The sequence below is a fragment of the Copadichromis virginalis genome, linkage group LG7 (genome assembly GCF_057382275.1).
Source record: "Copadichromis virginalis isolate Kocher_CV1m ecotype Utaka linkage group LG7, C_Virginalis_male_GT1.1, whole genome shotgun sequence".
Taxonomy (NCBI): Eukaryota; Metazoa; Chordata; class Actinopteri; order Cichliformes; family Cichlidae; genus Copadichromis; species Copadichromis virginalis.
Window position 1 is genome coordinate 6,041,178 of NC_140624.1, and position 16,638 is coordinate 6,057,815.

At 42.6% G+C, this 16,638-nt stretch overlaps 2 protein-coding genes across 4 annotated transcripts; both read right to left on the reverse strand.

Moving 5' to 3' along the window:
- Positions 1-89: 89 nt before the first annotated feature.
- On the reverse strand, positions 90-3,866 carry uevld (UEV and lactate/malate dehyrogenase domains). The gene is made up of 12 exons (XM_085461378.1): positions 3,611-3,866; positions 2,930-3,014; positions 2,781-2,846; positions 2,489-2,652; positions 2,261-2,402; positions 2,080-2,174; positions 1,838-1,943; positions 1,387-1,557; positions 1,141-1,305; positions 783-870; positions 528-651; positions 90-372 (listed from the first exon to the last, which is right to left on the reverse strand). The coding sequence occupies exons 1-12, from the start codon at positions 3,650-3,652 to the stop codon at positions 208-210; spliced, it is 1,413 nt and encodes a 470-aa protein (XP_085317504.1). The 5' UTR covers positions 3,653-3,866; the 3' UTR covers positions 90-207.
- A 77-nt stretch (positions 3,867-3,943) lies between these two features.
- spty2d1 (SPT2 chromatin protein domain containing 1) lies at positions 3,944-13,985 on the reverse strand. 3 transcript variants are annotated; one of them, XM_085461374.1, is made up of 7 exons: positions 13,924-13,985; positions 11,330-11,491; positions 10,930-11,044; positions 9,063-10,784; positions 5,070-5,229; positions 4,901-4,978; positions 3,944-4,762 (listed from the first exon to the last, which is right to left on the reverse strand). In XM_085461374.1, the coding sequence occupies exons 2-7, from the start codon at positions 11,390-11,392 to the stop codon at positions 4,669-4,671; spliced, it is 2,232 nt and encodes a 743-aa protein (XP_085317500.1). In that variant the 5' UTR covers positions 11,393-11,491; positions 13,924-13,985; the 3' UTR covers positions 3,944-4,668. The 3 variants fall into 3 exon arrangements, with proteins under 3 accessions (XP_085317500.1, XP_085317502.1, XP_085317503.1); XM_085461376.1 differs by lacking the exon at positions 13,924-13,985 and adding an exon at positions 11,857-11,999; XM_085461377.1 differs by lacking the exon at positions 13,924-13,985 and having other exon boundaries at positions 9,063-9,125; positions 9,189-10,784; positions 11,330-11,848.
- Positions 13,986-16,638: the final 2,653 nt, after the last annotated feature.

The following is a 16,638-nucleotide window of genomic DNA, read 5'->3' on the forward strand; positions in this document are numbered from 1 at the left end:
ACAGTATTGACTGATTTGCTATACACTGAGGAGAATGGATGAACAAATGCTGTGATTAGGTTTATATAAATTCAAAATAGAAGTAACGCCTGTAACCTAAAAACTTTAGTGCAAGGAGAAACCACATGCAACCTCAGCACAGACACAGTCCACCCGCTGAGGACGGGGTAGTAAGTAGCACAGCTACGCCCACACCGCTCGTATCGTTCATATCCTAAGTTGAGCCATGAGGTTGGAAAGGGAGGTAACGCTGTTCCTTAGTTTGGAGTCTTCTTCCTGTCCCAGTGACACTCCAGCTAGGCGTGTGGAACCGTTTACTCCCATAATGCACGGCAGACTGAGGAACACCTCTACAGCTATGCCACCCCAACCCTAAAGTAAACAGAAAAGGCTTTTTTTTAGAACAAGATAATCAATGACCTTTCCTACAATGCCCTGAAAGCATCACACACTCACACTCTCTCACACACACTCACTCACATTATTTGAATTAGTTGCTTCAATAACAAGCCACTTAGTGTTGCTACCTGAGCAAGTGTGGAGACAGAGTGCACCTTCCTCTTATCTGTCAGGACACTATTTGTAATGTCGGCGATAGAAAGGCCCACCGACCATGACCGCTGGCCTCGATTTTTCATGATCTCAAAGGCTCTGCAGGCACAAATTAAAATAAACAATTTTTTAAAAAGAAAAATATTTACTTAATTGATCAAAAATGCACTTATAATATTTTACAGTTATTATAACATTTTGTTCAAAGTTATAATAATTCATTCCAGTACCTGTCTAACAGTGGTTTGGTAGAGCTGGATCCTTGGGCAATCTCAGGTGATGCACTGGAGTTCAACCCAGAGTTACTCATCACAGCAACTGTGAGACAAAAACAGAAACGTAATTGTTTGGGTGACTGGTGTTTTTTTCCAAGTCCTTAGAATAGAAAGAAAGTACAAGTTGAACCAGTAGTGCAGCATTACTGCTTATGGTTGAAATGGTTGGGGGAAAAACACGTGAGGTGAATAAATGGGTTAAGACATATCTGTAAATGGAAAAACCGTCAGTGTACAGGTCAGGAACTCACTGAAGGAAAAAAAAAAAAAAACAACAAATATTTAAATAGTCAGTCCTTTCTTTCTGGCTCACTTTTGTTATCTGAAAGTTCTCCTATGACCCAGGCTGGTTTGTGTGTGTTCAGGTTGATATCCATGACATGACTGAGTCGCTCCGAGTCCAGGTTACACCCTGCTCCAATCACATGTGTTGGAGGCAAGCCACTCTGCCTCCAGGCAACGTGGGTCATTATGTCCACTGGAGAGAGTGAGTGACCGTACGTTATTTATATAATGAGCCGAGCAGTCAGTAGAAGGCGTGTCTGCTGCTGTTACCGACCTGGTTGTGATGCAATTAGCATCACTGCGCTAGGGCTGAGACGTGCCAGACTGGGAATTATTCCTCTGTACAAGTCAACGTTGGTCTGTACCACGGTGACATACGACTGTTCACTGCTCCATGCGTTTGCAGTCACCACGACCACCCTGGAGCCTGCAGAGGCTGAGATATCTAGCACAGCAGAGACAATGGTAATTAATTCCTGCAGACCTGTCACAGCAAAACTTGTAAAAGAAAAACACAAAGCTTAGGCATTGTTAATTCAGCAAACATTGACTGTGGCATTCCCATTCTTGTTCAAATGTTTTCTTTTTCCTCTTTCCTGATGAGTCATCAAATATGCTCTCTACACAAGCACAGTGCCAGTCCTCTCCCTTCTAATCAAACTGACATCACTGGTGACTCAGCAAAGAAGCATCTCTGGGTTATTTGATGGTGCAGTGTGACGTACCTCTGGATACTTCAACCTTTGGCAGACTGAAAATCTCCAGATCTGTACTGCCACCCTTGGTGGAACTCTCAGCGACATCAATGAAAACCAGTTTATCCACTTTACACTGGATGAAAAGCAAATAACAAGATAAACCACTTCTGAATAGTAAAATAGGAATTGCTAACATCTGAAGCTGGTGAAATAATAATTGTATGACATAACAGTTTATTAAAAAAAATACAATAAAATCAGGTGATTACCTTGGATAAAATGCTCATCACTGATGCCATTCCTAAATCTCCTCCCCCAATAACTGAGACTTTGTTGATTGGTTGATCGTGATGGCTGATTCCACCTGAAATTTAGTAAAGCCATCACTATGAACTACTTGTCTCATTAGTGATCATCAGTTATAATAAAACTATATATTAGGAGTTGCACCATCACTGATACGGAAATTGGAGACAAACGCCAGGAGCTCATGGGGATCTTTCTTGTCTGTTGTGGTCTTTGAGGACAATGGAGGGTCTTCCTGAAATTTGGTAACCATCTCATTCAGAAGACCCACCACAGATGACTTTGGCTGTTACAGAGGAAACGAAACAGCAACATTTCAGCACCTTGTCCGCTTTTAATTTTAAATTTCAACCAGACAGTACAAGATCTTACATGATCCCAGTTGTGAAGGCCAGGTAGGTGGATACGTCCATGGGCATCAACGTGCTTGCCCTCTCTGATGACCATGTTAGAAGTGGGTTTCAAGTGGCATATGGGAGGAGTGAATGGGAAGGAGTCCAACAGCCACAGCTGAATGGGGAAGTTGTAGGAGCGACCTTTGGACAGAGACACCTCAGTCAGTACAAAATTATGACCTCATGCTCAAATTAGTGATGCTATTAAATTATACAACTCTTTCTATCAAAATTGGGAGGCAAGTGAGAAGAGTTTGGGTCAGCCACACCTTCATATTGGACCGGGATGGTGCCAGTTAATTTCAGAAGGTCTTTTTGGGTGCTGTCACTAAATGCTGAAATATCAGTAAAGATAGTATAAGTTTAATGTTCTTGTGTGCGAAGGTCAGCAGTAAATGGGTTTAATGTAAGAACTTACTGTATGTGCCTGTGGATAGCGTCATCCCAGGATAGATTCGATTGATTTTCTCCAACTCCTCAACAGCAACATCACGAAATTTGTACTAATATCAGGGGGCAGAGAAGGAAGACTTAACTGTTTCGTATTTGGGTTATATATTACACACATGAGGTATATTGTACCACATCAGTTCTCTACAGATTTGGGTCATTACAGTAATCTTTTATTTACATTAATTAATTTATTTGTGGCTGTAAGAACATTTGTCATCGTACATTTATTCTGACAACAAAACACCCAACAATTACTTTTATATTGACATTTTCTTGAAGGGTCCAACAGGTCATTGCGTATTGCTGTATTCCACACCTACAATGGAAATGCTCATTGGCACAAACAACAATAAGTGAAGCACAATAATACTGCAGTCCACGCAAAGTTAGACACGAGTAGAAAGCAGCTCAGTTTAGCACTTTTTAATTGCCCTTCCTGTCTCATTACTATTTTAAATAAGTTACCATTCTGTTCTTTTTTCCCGTCTCATTGCCATCCAGGTTTCTCTCAGACTTCAGTAACAGAGCTGGTTCGGCTAGTTAGTGAAGGGAGACAGCAGCTAACCTAGCCTGCTATACTACCCGGCAATTATGTTTTGAGTTTTAACTTAGGATCTTTCGAAGCAGCTCGTAATAAATCACTAACCTTCGAAAGAATCCGCTGGATTTTCTCTGACGTGAGGTCCATCTATTAAAGCACGACTCCCCGAAAGAAAATAAAAAATAATCCTCGTTTCTTTTGATTTCCACCAGACTGAGACTTTGCTTCCACTTGAACTCTAAAAAACAAACTTCCGCAAACTTTAAGGAGTAGTCAGGCGACACAGGGCGACGGATCCCGCCCACTTGTGACATCAACTACGGCAAAGTGGCAGGTACAAAAACATATGTAACGCCATTACCACACTGTATGAGCACAACCTTACATACTGACCATGCCAGTTTCTTTAAATAAAATAAACAAAAATACTCGACACAATTTAGGGAAGGAAATCGTTTTTGCTCTCTCTTCCACAGAAATACAAAGCAAAACATTGACTACCTGCTGCATTGCATTTGCAGTCCAAAAAAAGCTTTAGATTGTCATACTCTGAAAATGCAGACATAAAACTAAACAAAAGCCTTAATGCATTATTGTCAGTCAGATCCTTGCAAAGATAAAACAAAGTATCAAATGGTAATGTCGTCTACATTTTACTGAGTTTACAATAAAAGTCTGGAAAAATATGCAACAACTTCGCCTCAAAAATAGCATGTCATCATTTATATAACATTTCATGTTAGCGTTTTGTTTTGTTTGTTTGTTTTTTTTAAAAAAGAGGAAAAAGAAAGAAAGAAATCAATCACACTTTTCCATTACTGTAGTTGTTGATGCCAATCTTTTTTGTTTGTTTTTTTAAACAGATGGGACTGTAGGTATCCCTGCACTCAGCAGGTAAAATAAATAAGAAAGGACAATGTGAGAACTTTAATCCTAGTGCCTGAATAATTTGTGCATATTGTCTTTTTTAAGCCTTCTTTTACTAAAATTCTTCCTCTCCAGTTTTCTTGAGATGCTGCTAGGTTTTATCTAATCTCAGGGAGAGAAGCAATGACAAAGCACCCAAAGTGGACAGTCACTGGGTTTTGTATATCCCTTTGTCGCATCTCTCAGCAAAATGAAGAAAATGATCTTATTTTATTCCTCTCAACGACAATGAGGCCTCAGTTCATTTTTTTCCTCTTGACGTTTTTTCTTTTCAGCTCTTCTTCCTCCCTTCTTTCCTCCTCCAGATCCTCCTGCACAGCCATTCTCAGGCTAAAGTGGCAAATCACAGAAATACAGAACAAAACATTATTTTGTATTTTTTTTTAAAGGAGTAGACCACTATGGACAAATGGCACACAGACAGAAAAAGAAACTGAGGTCCCCCCCCCCCAAAAAAAATCTTATTACCTCCTAGCTTCTTCTTTCTGCAAATCTTTCCAGCTGCTCTCCATGAATTTTAGTGCATAGTCACTCTCATCTCTGTATCTGCAGAGGTTGAAAACAAATATAGAATTTGATTTTCAGTTCAATTAAATGGATTTTTCCTTACATCAGACCATGTAGTGACACGCCTTACCTGCTTCGATCATAGCCAAAGATTTCCTTTATGTGCTTAGAAATTTCCTCCTGCACCTCACCTCCATCATCAATAAAATCATCCATTTCTGAGTCATACTCATCTTCCTCATCCTCATATTTCCTCTTGTATGCAGATGTGATAGGTGGCAGCATCGGTCCTGGATAATGAATATAGAAATTACTTTCAAAATGCGGCATATCAAATTTTTCCCTTGTCAATATAAACATAGTAGGGAGAAGACACTGAAATTATGTTTTGTCTGAGGTAGGTCGCAGCTCTGCGACACAATAATGAGGACAAAGGCTGTGAGTGTTGCTGACACTTCATTCAGTTGGGCAAACAAACCCTTTGCCCTGTAGCAGACTGTTGTGTTTTTTTTCAGGCTGTTAGCAAATGTTAGCAATTTTAAATATAATATAATATGATATAATAATTCTAGCCTATGCCGCTTAGGATTGCTGGAATTGATGCTTTTCCACACAGACCCCACCCTGCAATCCACACGGTCCAAACAATCCACAGTCAGTGTCCTGACACAGACACAATGTAACACCCCCCAGATGTCCCATGTTCATGCTCCAGTGGGTAAGAGCTGTTTTGCAGCAGTCAACACAATATTACGCTGATGGGTTTATTACTGTGTGCACAATGTATAATACAATTTCCTTTGTATTGTGTTGCTTGTGGGTTACGGGAAGTTGTTTTTTTCTCTCTCTCATATATATATATATATATATATATATATATATATATATATATATATATATATATATTGACCTGACCTGAAAAATAGGATAATGGCCAAGCTTGAAACCTGGATCTCCCGTAGCCGGTTAATGCAGCATTACGGACAATACCTACAACCACTATTACCGACACTAACAGGCTGATCTACAATACGGCAGCAGTGATCAGTGAGATGCTTGGCTACAAGTTGAACAGCCACAAGGGGCAGTACCCTCCATGGAGAAGAAGGCTAGAGGGCAAGATCAAAGTAGCACGGAGGGAGGTTAGCCAACTAACAGAGTTGCAGAAAGGTGCGACAAAGAAGGTGCATAAGAAATACAGCAAGCTGTCCATACCTGAGGCCTTGGAAACTGCCAAGCAAAGACTCACAGCCTTGGCCAGCCGCTTGAGGAGGTACACCAGAGAGATAGAAGGCAGGAAAATAAACCAGCTGTTCTCCACAGAACCAGCAAAGGTGTACTCTCAGTGGCAAGGGAACAATAATAAGAGAACAGCACCACCAAGGCTGGAGACGGAGCAATACTGGAAGAGCATATGGGAGAAGGACGCAACCCATAATGGCAATGCTCAGTGGCTAGTGGATCTGAGGGCAGACCACAGCGACCTCCCTGAACAGGGTCCAGTAACCATCACAGTGGCAGATATCCAAGAAAGGGTCTCCAGTATGAAGAGTTGGACAGCACCAGGGCCCGACATGGTTCACGCCTACTGGCTAAAGAAGCTGACTGCACTCCACGAGCGTCTGGCAGCACAAATGAACCAGCTGCTAGTTAACGAGAGACACCCGGAATGGCTAACCGAAGGTCGGACGGTCCTGATCCCCAAGGACCCCAAGAAGGGACCGGTCCCCTCCAACTACCGACCAATAACCTGCCTCAGTACTACATGGAAGCTCCTGTCAGGCATCATATCGGCTAAGATGAACAGGCACATGGGTCAATACATGAGCGGGACACAGAAAGGAATTGGCAAGAATACCAGAGGTGCAAAACACCAGCTACTGGTAGACAGAACAGTCAGCCGAGACTGCAAGACCAGACTGACCAACCTGTGCACTGCCTGGATTGATTACAAGAAGGCCTATGACTCAATGCCCCACAGCTGGATACTGGAATGCCTAGAATTGTACAAGATCAATGGGACCCTAAGAGCCTTCATCAGGAACTCAATGGGGATGTGGCGTACAACACTAGAGGCCAACTCCAAGCCCATAACACAAGTCACCATCAAGTGCGGGATCTACCAAGGAGATGCTCTGTCCCCACTGCTGTTCTGCATAGGCCTGAACCCCCTCAGTGAGATCATTAACAAGACTGGCTACGGATACCGACTACGGAACGGAGCAGTTGTCAGCCACCTCCTGTACATGGATGACATCAAGCTGTATGCCAAGAGTGAACGAGACATCGATTCACTGATCCACACTACCAGGCTATACAGCAATGACATTGGAATGTCGTTCGGACTGGAGAAGTGTAGTCGGATGGTAACAAAGAGAGGGAAGGTAGTCAGAACTGAGGGGATTGAACTACCAGAAGGCAACATTGCAGACATAGAGGACAGTTACAAGTACCTGGGCATCCCGCAGGCAAATGGGAACCATGAAGAGGCCGCTAGAAAGGCTGCAACCACCAAGTACCTGCAGAGGGTCAGGCAAGTCCTGAGGAGTCAGCTGAATGGTAAGAACAAGATCCGGGCCATCAACACGTACGCCCTGCCCGTGATCAGGTACCCTGCTGGGGTAATAGGCTGGCCAAAGGAGGAGATAGAAGCCACTGACATAAAGACAAGAAAGCTCCTTACCATGCATGGAGGGTTTCACCCCAAGTCCAGCACCCTGAGGCTGTACGCTAAGCGGAAGGAAGGGGGCCGGGGACTGGTGAGTGTCAGCACCACAGTCCAGGATGAGACAACGAACATCCAAGAATACATTGGGAAGATGGCCCCAACTGACCGAGTGCTCAGTGAATACCTCAGGCAGCAGAAACCCAAGAAAGAGGAGGAAGACGAGGAACCATCATGGAAGGACAGGCCCCTGCACGGTATGTACCACCGGCAGATAGAGGAGGTGGCTGATATCCAGAAATCCTACCAGTGGCTGGACAAAGCTGGACTGAAAGACAGCACAGAGGCACTAATCATGGCAGCACAAGAACAAGCTCTGAGTACAAGATCCATAGAGGCTGGGGTCTATCACACCAGGCAAGACCCCAGGTGCAGGCTGTGTAAAGATGCCCCAGAGACAATCCAGCACATAACAGCAGGGTGCAAGATGCTAGCAGGCAAGGCATACATGGAACGCCATAACCAAGTGGCCGGCATAGTGTACAGGAACATCTGTGCCGAGTATAACCTGGAAGTCCCGAGGTCAAAGTGGGAGATGCCCCCAAGGGTGGTGGAGAATGACCGAGCTAAGATACAGACGGACAAAATGGTGGTGGCTAACCAACCGGACATAGTGGTGGTAGACAAACAGAAGAAGACGGCCGTAGTGATCGATGTAGCGGTTCCGAATGACAGCAATATCAGGAAGAAGGAACACGAGAAGCTGGAGAAATACCAAGGGCTCAGAGAAGAGCTCGAGAGGATGTGGAGGGTGAAGGTAATGGTGGTCCCCGTGGTAATCGGAGCACTAGGTGCGGTGACTCCCAAGCTAGGCGAGTGGCTCCAGCAGATCCCGGGAATAACATCGGAGATCTCTGTCCAGAAGAGCGCAGTCCTGGGAACAGCTAAGATACTGCGCAGGACCCTCAAGCTCCCAGGCCTCTGGTAGAGGACCCGAGCTTGAAGGATAAACCGCCCGCAGGGGCGTGCTGGGTGTTTTTTTTTTTTTTATATATATATATATATATATATATATATATATATATATATATATATATATATATATATATATATATATACACACACATATACATACATACATACATACATACATACATACATATATTACACTATAATATGAAATACTCACCATTTATATGACCTATACATTTGACCTACAAATACTTTTTGCTTGTTTTGTTACAGGTAACCATTGCAATAAGAGTTCAAATGTTGAATGTTATTTAAAATGTAGAGAGAAGTTCTTTGTATGGTGCTTAGTGTTTCTGGATTATGTTCGTCAGGCTATTTGTAACACTACTAAATATCCTCGTGACTAAAACACTAAACAGTGTCCGTAACTGAACCCATGATTAACTTAACTTAATTTCATATCATTATTTTCACTCTGATTGTTACCTGGTGGCCTGTTCATCATAGGTCTCTGTGGCATCCCCGGCCGAGGTGGCATCCCCGGCCGAGGTGGCATGCCCGGCCGAGGTGGCATGCCCGGCCGAGGTGGCATGCCTTGCATCCCCGGCCGAGGTGGCATGCCTTGCATCCCCGGCCGAGGTGGCATGCCTTGCATCCCCGGCCGAGGTGGCATGCCTTGCATCCCCGGCCGAGGTGGCATGCCTTGCATCCCCGGCCGAGGTGGCATGCCTTGCATCCCCGGCCGAGGTGGCATGCCTGGCCTGGGTCCACCAACATTCTTGGATGAGATGGTCTCTGACACTACAGTGCACTTTGGTCTTCCAGGTCCTAATCCACTACTGCTAGTTGGTCTTCCTGGTACAAGTCCTCCACTGCCAGGCCGACCTGGTCCACTTCCTTGAGGTCGGGATACAATACTTCCAGGATGACCTTGAAGGCCACTACCACCAGGCCTGGCCTTTGGCACACTACCAGATGTTCCTCCAGTTTTTGACTGAGGCTGGCTCCCAGCCTTAGGGGGGCCACTCAAAGAAGGTCTCATCACTGAATTTCCACCTGATTTTGCTGCAGAATTCATTCCAGACCGTGGTGGTTCTCCCCTTCCGAACTTGGGGTCTCCATTTGTGGGTCCCTGCTTTGAGGAGCTACCCTGACTAGGCTTAATCTGTTGAGAACTCACCTGTTTGGACTTCTGGCCTGTGCCAGCTGTACAAGAGGGCCTGTTCCCAGGAATACCTGAAACTTTTCCTTGAAGTAATGACGAGCTTTCTCTTCTGAAGCTAAGGTCACTTAAGGTGCTGGATTTGTGGCTAGACGAGGGCTTTGGGGCCCCTTGTTTGGCTAAAACCTGAGATGACATGGCTTTTGAAGGTACTTTACTGTTTATGACACCTGATGAATTAGACAAGCTTGTCTTGGATTTTTCTTTATCACTGCAAGACAGCTTGGTTCTTTCTCTATCACTACCAGAGAGTTTGGAAAAAGAGAGGCCTGTATCATTAAATACTGTTGGTTGTGACTTCTTTATTGACCCACTGGGCACACTTTGTTTTTCTAAGCAGATCTTTTGTGGTCTGCTGTTCTTCTGTTCCCTCTCAAAAGTGTTTTTTTGACTTGAACTATAACCAGACTGAGACTTCCCATCTCTTCCTCTGTCTGCCTTTGAGTTTTTGTCTTTGTCTTGTTTCTTAGCCTTGCGCTCAATCTCCAGTTCCTTTATCTCATCTGCTGTGCGCAGCCTTTCCTCCTTTTTCACTACTTTGGGTTTTAGATCAACTGGTTCAAACTGTTTCTTTTCTGCCAATTTGAGCAAGTCAGCAAAGTTCATGGAAGGTGCAGGGGGCTTGGGCGGCCCATTGTTTTTTTTAGAAGAGGTTTTGCCACTACTACTGCTACTATTTCCCGCTATTCTCCCAGGCCTCAGTGGCTCGGGCTCGGACTCTGGCTCTGAATCTGTCTGTTCATACTCGTAGTTGTCCTCATCATCCTCTGGGTCAACTGTATTATTCCTAAAACTTCCCCCATTCAAGTCATCTTCCTGCATATCATGTTTTGATCTCCTCTTTTTGGGAACCTCTACCACTGGGACACCATTGTAGCCTCTGAAGTTATCCTTAGTTCGGGAGGCCATGGCACGCGCTTTACGGTCTGACTTTAACTCAACCCTCTTGGCTAATAGCTCCTCTTTCTGTTTCTTCATTTCCCATTCTAGGAAAAAACACACACACACACACACACACACACACACACACACACACAAAATGAATGAAGAACAATCTGTATACAACAGTCCATAACTAATAAATCCCAATATTCTGCATTAGAAACTTAACAGTTATTAAATCATTAATACCTTTCTTTTTGTTTTCAGTGACTTGCTTCTTCAGAAGTGCCTGCACAGCAGCAGGATTTACACCCTTTGACTTTGGGTCCTTTTTCGGGGGTCCAGCTTGTAAACTGTATCTCTTCTGCTCAAAGAGAAGAACACATACAATACAAGTTGTAGTTTATGGGGAAAGTGTACACTCTTGTTTAACATTTACAGTCCTCCCCATAATGATATAGCAAAAATGGTAATCTAATGTCACAATAAAATGTAGCATGTTTGTACACGTCTATACAGTATGACGACAATGAAAGTTGGCTACATTAACAGACCCTCCCTGATCTGTTTTTTCACACACATACCCACAGATGTTAAGTTTTCTCAGTGGCCTGAGTAAAACGTCTGCCAGTGAGAGCCTTCTACTCACCTGTACACTGCTGAGGCCCTGGTTTTGTGAGGCGATGTTCAATATGTTATCAAAATCCATCATTTCGGTCGGCGATGTAGGCTGGCTGTTTGAAGACTCAAGTAGGAGTGCTGAATGACTGTTTAGCTTTCAGGCGTTTCCAAACTTTACTTAGCCAGACAGCTGTAACAAACGACTGTATCAGTAACAGTCTACTGTAGGACATTTGCAAACAGAGTAGTTAATCCTACTTTCTTCACAATAGCACGCGTTAGCAAAGTTAGCTAATCTAACGTTTGGCAACGTTAACGTCAGCTAACCAAAAAGCTCGAAAGGCGAACTTCCGCTCTGCGCTGATAACGCACCAAACTAAGGGAAACCCCATCAAAATTTGCGTATTCAGCACCTACAGATGGACAAAAACCTCCAAATAACAAAAAAATAAATAAATCGAGCACAACCGACGCCGGGTGTTAGTAGAGACTAGCAGCTGGGTAGAACGAAAATTAAAGGTCCGAAGAGCTACTAACGGAAGTAAGATGACTCACTTGTGCGTATATCCGGCTTTGTGGGAGTACGAGTCAGAAAACGTTTTAGTCCGAAGTGTATTCGTGTAATATTTTATATGTGAGCGAGTTTTTGATTCATTTTCACGAACAAAATAATAACCCAACAAATTAACTTCCAAATACAAATATTTATTTTTGTTGACGCGTGTCCGCTGAAGACAGGACGATGACTCTGAAAATGTCACATGGTCCTCCTAACCCATAGACTGCATCTTATATACACTATAAGATGCAGTCTTATAGAAACTCGTTGTTTGAGAAGCGGTGATCCATCTTGATCGTGGATAAAGGAACCGACTGTCTGTTCGTATAACGGGACTTCCAGAAGTTCCTCCATACACTTGCCGGATACATGTATGAGGAGCACTTCCGTTTTCGGCCCCATAGTTTCCTTACGCAATGTCCGTCCAGAACACGTTTTGACAGCTGCAGACCACATGGTGTCGCCACTACTGTGGAAATCTAGAACACTAGAAATTTGATGCGAGGTATCAACAGAGCTGTTTCCACGTGTCTTTTCTTTCCTCGTCAAATAAATAAATAACGTTTATGTCTGGGTCAAAAAAGAACACAGAGAATGCTACAACTTGTTTCCAGTGTTGGAAATATTTACAATAAAAATCATGTAATAAAAGAGGACAGGCTTACAAAAGATAATACAACAATCTTGGAGAGTGAGTGGATGCCTATGGAGAAGAAGTGTATTGGTACTGTTTTTCAAAAACAAGAGTGTGACGTACGTACAGAGGTGTCGTTACTACAGAGCAGGGGCGATTCAAGGATCAGAGCTTTGGGGGTGCTGAGCACCCAGAGAGCTGCCCATCCAGGCAAGGTAAACTTTACTCATCACGATGAGACTTCTTCCTTGTCTCTTTTAGTCCCTGCATCCCTAAATGTCTCCAGTTGTCCCAAATTCCCTCTGACTGTCTCCTTGGTGCATTTAAACCCCTGTTCCTCCCTGTCCTCATCGTCTGTTGTCTTCATCTCCATTATCAGTCATCATAATTTTACCCTCTCTGTGCAAGTCTGCAAATTTCTTTATTAAATCATAAGATTCTTAAATTCATCAAGTCTCTCTGTGCCTGGGTCCTCGTCACAAAACATGACATCACTGTTTTGTACATTTTAACACAATTTAATCCCCACATTTGTGAAAGAAAAGCAAAACACTTTTTTGACAAGTCTGTAACAAAACCATCAAATCTGATAAAGGTTATTTAAATGCTGCTAAAGAAGAATGGATTGGAATTTAAAAAAAAACTGATGATGAAAATGATGCTCATAGTGAGTAAAAAGTAAACTGAGTGCATTTTTTGGACAGAGATTCACTTTTAAAGTGTATGTTTAATATAATACAGATACATAAAAAATACACTCCAAAAATAAAAGAGTCCTTGAAATGTACAAAATATTATTAAAAAATTAGGAAAATTGAGACACCTTGGCCTATGGTATAATGTATGAAAAGATCTTTACTGCAGATACTACTATGGCTCTGCAGATTTTTTCTTTTCTTTTAACCTATGTCGCCTCACCTTGAGGTTGGCAAATCTGTCTATCACATTTTGGTGGTCAAGTCTCTCAAGCATCTCTTTCTCAACTGACATCACAGCCAGGTGCTGGAGTCAGCTTTGACCCATGGTCCTTCTCAGCCAGGTATGGAGCTGACTCAAGACACTAAAAGACCTCTCACAACCACAGCTGCTAACTGGGTTTGTTAGGGCAACCTGAATAACAGTTTTCAGTGTGGGGAAGATCTGATTATCCAGAAGATTGTACAATGTTAACATATCTGGAATGGCACCAGCCTCACTCTTGAGCTTCAAAAAGTCTTTGGCAACCGTGACTTCCTCTGACTGAAGCTCAATATGGTAATGCAGTGCCAGGGCTGACAACCCAGTTTGTTTTGCAGATTCTGTATAGCAGCTTTAATCTAGAGAGAACACAACTTCCAGATTGTATGAATAAAATTAATTGGGTTTTTTTTTCTTTGCCAGTTTAACAGTTTTTGTTTTGTCTGTTAGTACTCCCTGTCTGTTTTCTTACCTGGTTCTTCCTGACCTTGTACTTTCTCCTCATGCTCCCCTCTTTCCTCTCTCCCTCTTTGGACTGACAATCATACACAAATAGATTGTATTCAATTAGATAAAAAAAATACTATTAAGATCACTAATAAAAAAGTCCTCTCTCAGTGTACTTTCAACCAAAAGGCAAATAACCAAACCACATGTACATCTAATAAAGGATATAAATATTGAAACACTGATCCAACATTACCCAAGGTACTAACTAGTCAGTTAGCTAGTTAGGTTTTCAGTTAGGGTTCAATATCGGTACATACACATATGACAAAAAAAAGTTTCTCTCATTACATTTCAAACAGTTGTAGCAACAGTGGTAACAACGGCAGGCTACGGACAATGTTAAGTTTTAGATTTTAAATAGGCTATATACATTTCAATGAGATCAACAGGACAGTCAAATATCGCTGATGTTACTACAGAGGAGGACGGTTTGTAGGGTAGCAAACATCATTGGAAAACAAGTTTTCAACACTGCAGGTTACCTGGGTGTAATGTTTTTCAGCTAAAAAGAAACATGGCCTGACCCCTACCTAACTATATAAAGAGTAACCGAAAGTTAAATGCAGCTAATATGTCCTGCAAGGAACTTCCACCTCCCCTCCGCTGCAGCTAGTGATGGCCCGCTTGAAGCTGACGCTCCGGAGCGTGTGTCGAAAAAAACAACACACTGGTTCAGAAGCACTGTGTCGAGGCTTGCTTCGTTTGGCAAAAGTCACGTGACCAGTGACGTCCGAAGCTTCATTACGCACATAACTGCTTCGGTACCTGATTCAAACAGATATAAGGAAGTGAATCATCCACGGGATTCGTGGAGTGTGTTGATGGTGACAGATAGCGACGAGGTGATCATTCCACTGACAGATATGGAGCCAGCGAGGAAGAGAGGACATTCTGGCGTGTGGGAATATTTTGAGTTGATTTTGCTCAATTCATTTTATCTGCCGAAGTGAAAAACTTGAAATGTCCAAAATCATGTTTTCATAATGTAAATATCATTACAGCATATGACTTTAGGAACACTTCCATGTGAATTAAAGCTAATGAAGACTACAACAATGTATTTGACACTATACGTACATTACATTGCTACAGTTTAGAAAATCATTTTGTTTATTGTTTTTAGGTGATAGTCTGCAGGACCCAGGAATACCTGCATATCTACCAACTTGCAGTGTAGTTCCTGCACTCCACAGCCTCTTCTGTTCCATGCAAGTGGATTTTCTCCAGGGCAGGAGAAACTATTTCTAAGAAAAGAAACAGACTCAGCCAGCGCACAGTAACACTAATCCTCTTTTTAAATGTAAATAACAAAAGGGCTACCTTACATTGATCATGTTTTTACTTTGCAAGTTCTTGATTAGGGATGGGTTTTGATTATCGCTTTTCTGATTACAATCCATGCTAAATTGAATAAAGTGATATTGATTCATTAAAATCCCGTGTCGATTTGTAAATTAACGTTATTATGCCTGAAACGCCAGCATCTCAGGTTAAACCTCACAACATGTCGTCAAACACCATGCAGCTAAAACAGTAACTGGGAGCAGGTTTACGGATTCTGCATACAAACGTGAACACAGAGCGCGGACCCGACGCGTCAGAGTCAGATTTTGATGTGTCGGCGGGTCCGCGCTGTGTTTGCCTCTTTTTTTTCCCGCTGGCTTCTGCAGCTGCAGGTTTCATAACTCTCTGTTTACATCTCTAATTAAGTCTCACATGTGTCAGCTTTCTTTTAATAGATACGAAATTATGGATATATACTGTTAAATGATCAGACTTGTAATATTTCTGACTGAGGCAAAACTTTCCAGATTCCAATCAAATTGAATCGGATCCTGTATCGAATCAAAATGATTCTACAAATCAGTGACGATGCAGCCGTACTCAGCTTCCTAAGCATTTTCCCTTTCCAGTTCACAATCAATCCCACCCCTAGGTCAAAAATATGTATAGGACAATTGGCCTAATCTAATATTTTGTATGAACCTGTCAAGCTGTCCAGTGATTAAACAACAAGTAGATGGAGGCAGGACTTCACAGCAGGGGCATACTCCATAATGTGCTGTGCATTATCATATGTATATTATATATATTGCTCACTTATTGTATTTACCAACATCAAGGAGTTATGAGCAAAGAAAGGCCACCATAGTGCATGTTTAAATAGGGAAAGTTTATTGATCAAAATGTATTACGCAAATACGCATTACATTTTTTTCAGCCCCCCAATCGAGAAAACAAAACCAATTACATGTTCAAAGCAACTGAACGGTGGCCCAATATCAGAGAGAACTCCACTCTTGAGTGAGCAGTGATAATTGAGCAGTCCGTTTTATTTTGCAGATTCAAGCTGCTCTTCAAAATTTTCACCACCAGATGTCACCGGAGAGGACTGTGTTGAAAAGCTTCGAGTAATGAACCGTTTTTCAATACAGGCTTCAGTGCTTCGGAAAGCTTCATTTGGCCATCACTAGCTGCAGCCACTATCGCTCTGGCACAGCAACGGCGCTAGAGCCAGAGCAGGGGAGAGCCGAGCTGGAACAAACCATTTTGGGAGGGGGGAGGGGTTATCTATACTTTTGTTGTTAAAATGTTCCATCTCAATTAAGTACTGTATGCTTTTTATATTTTTAGTAGTGTGTCCCACAAACAGCAAATATCTTTTAAAAAAGTAAGA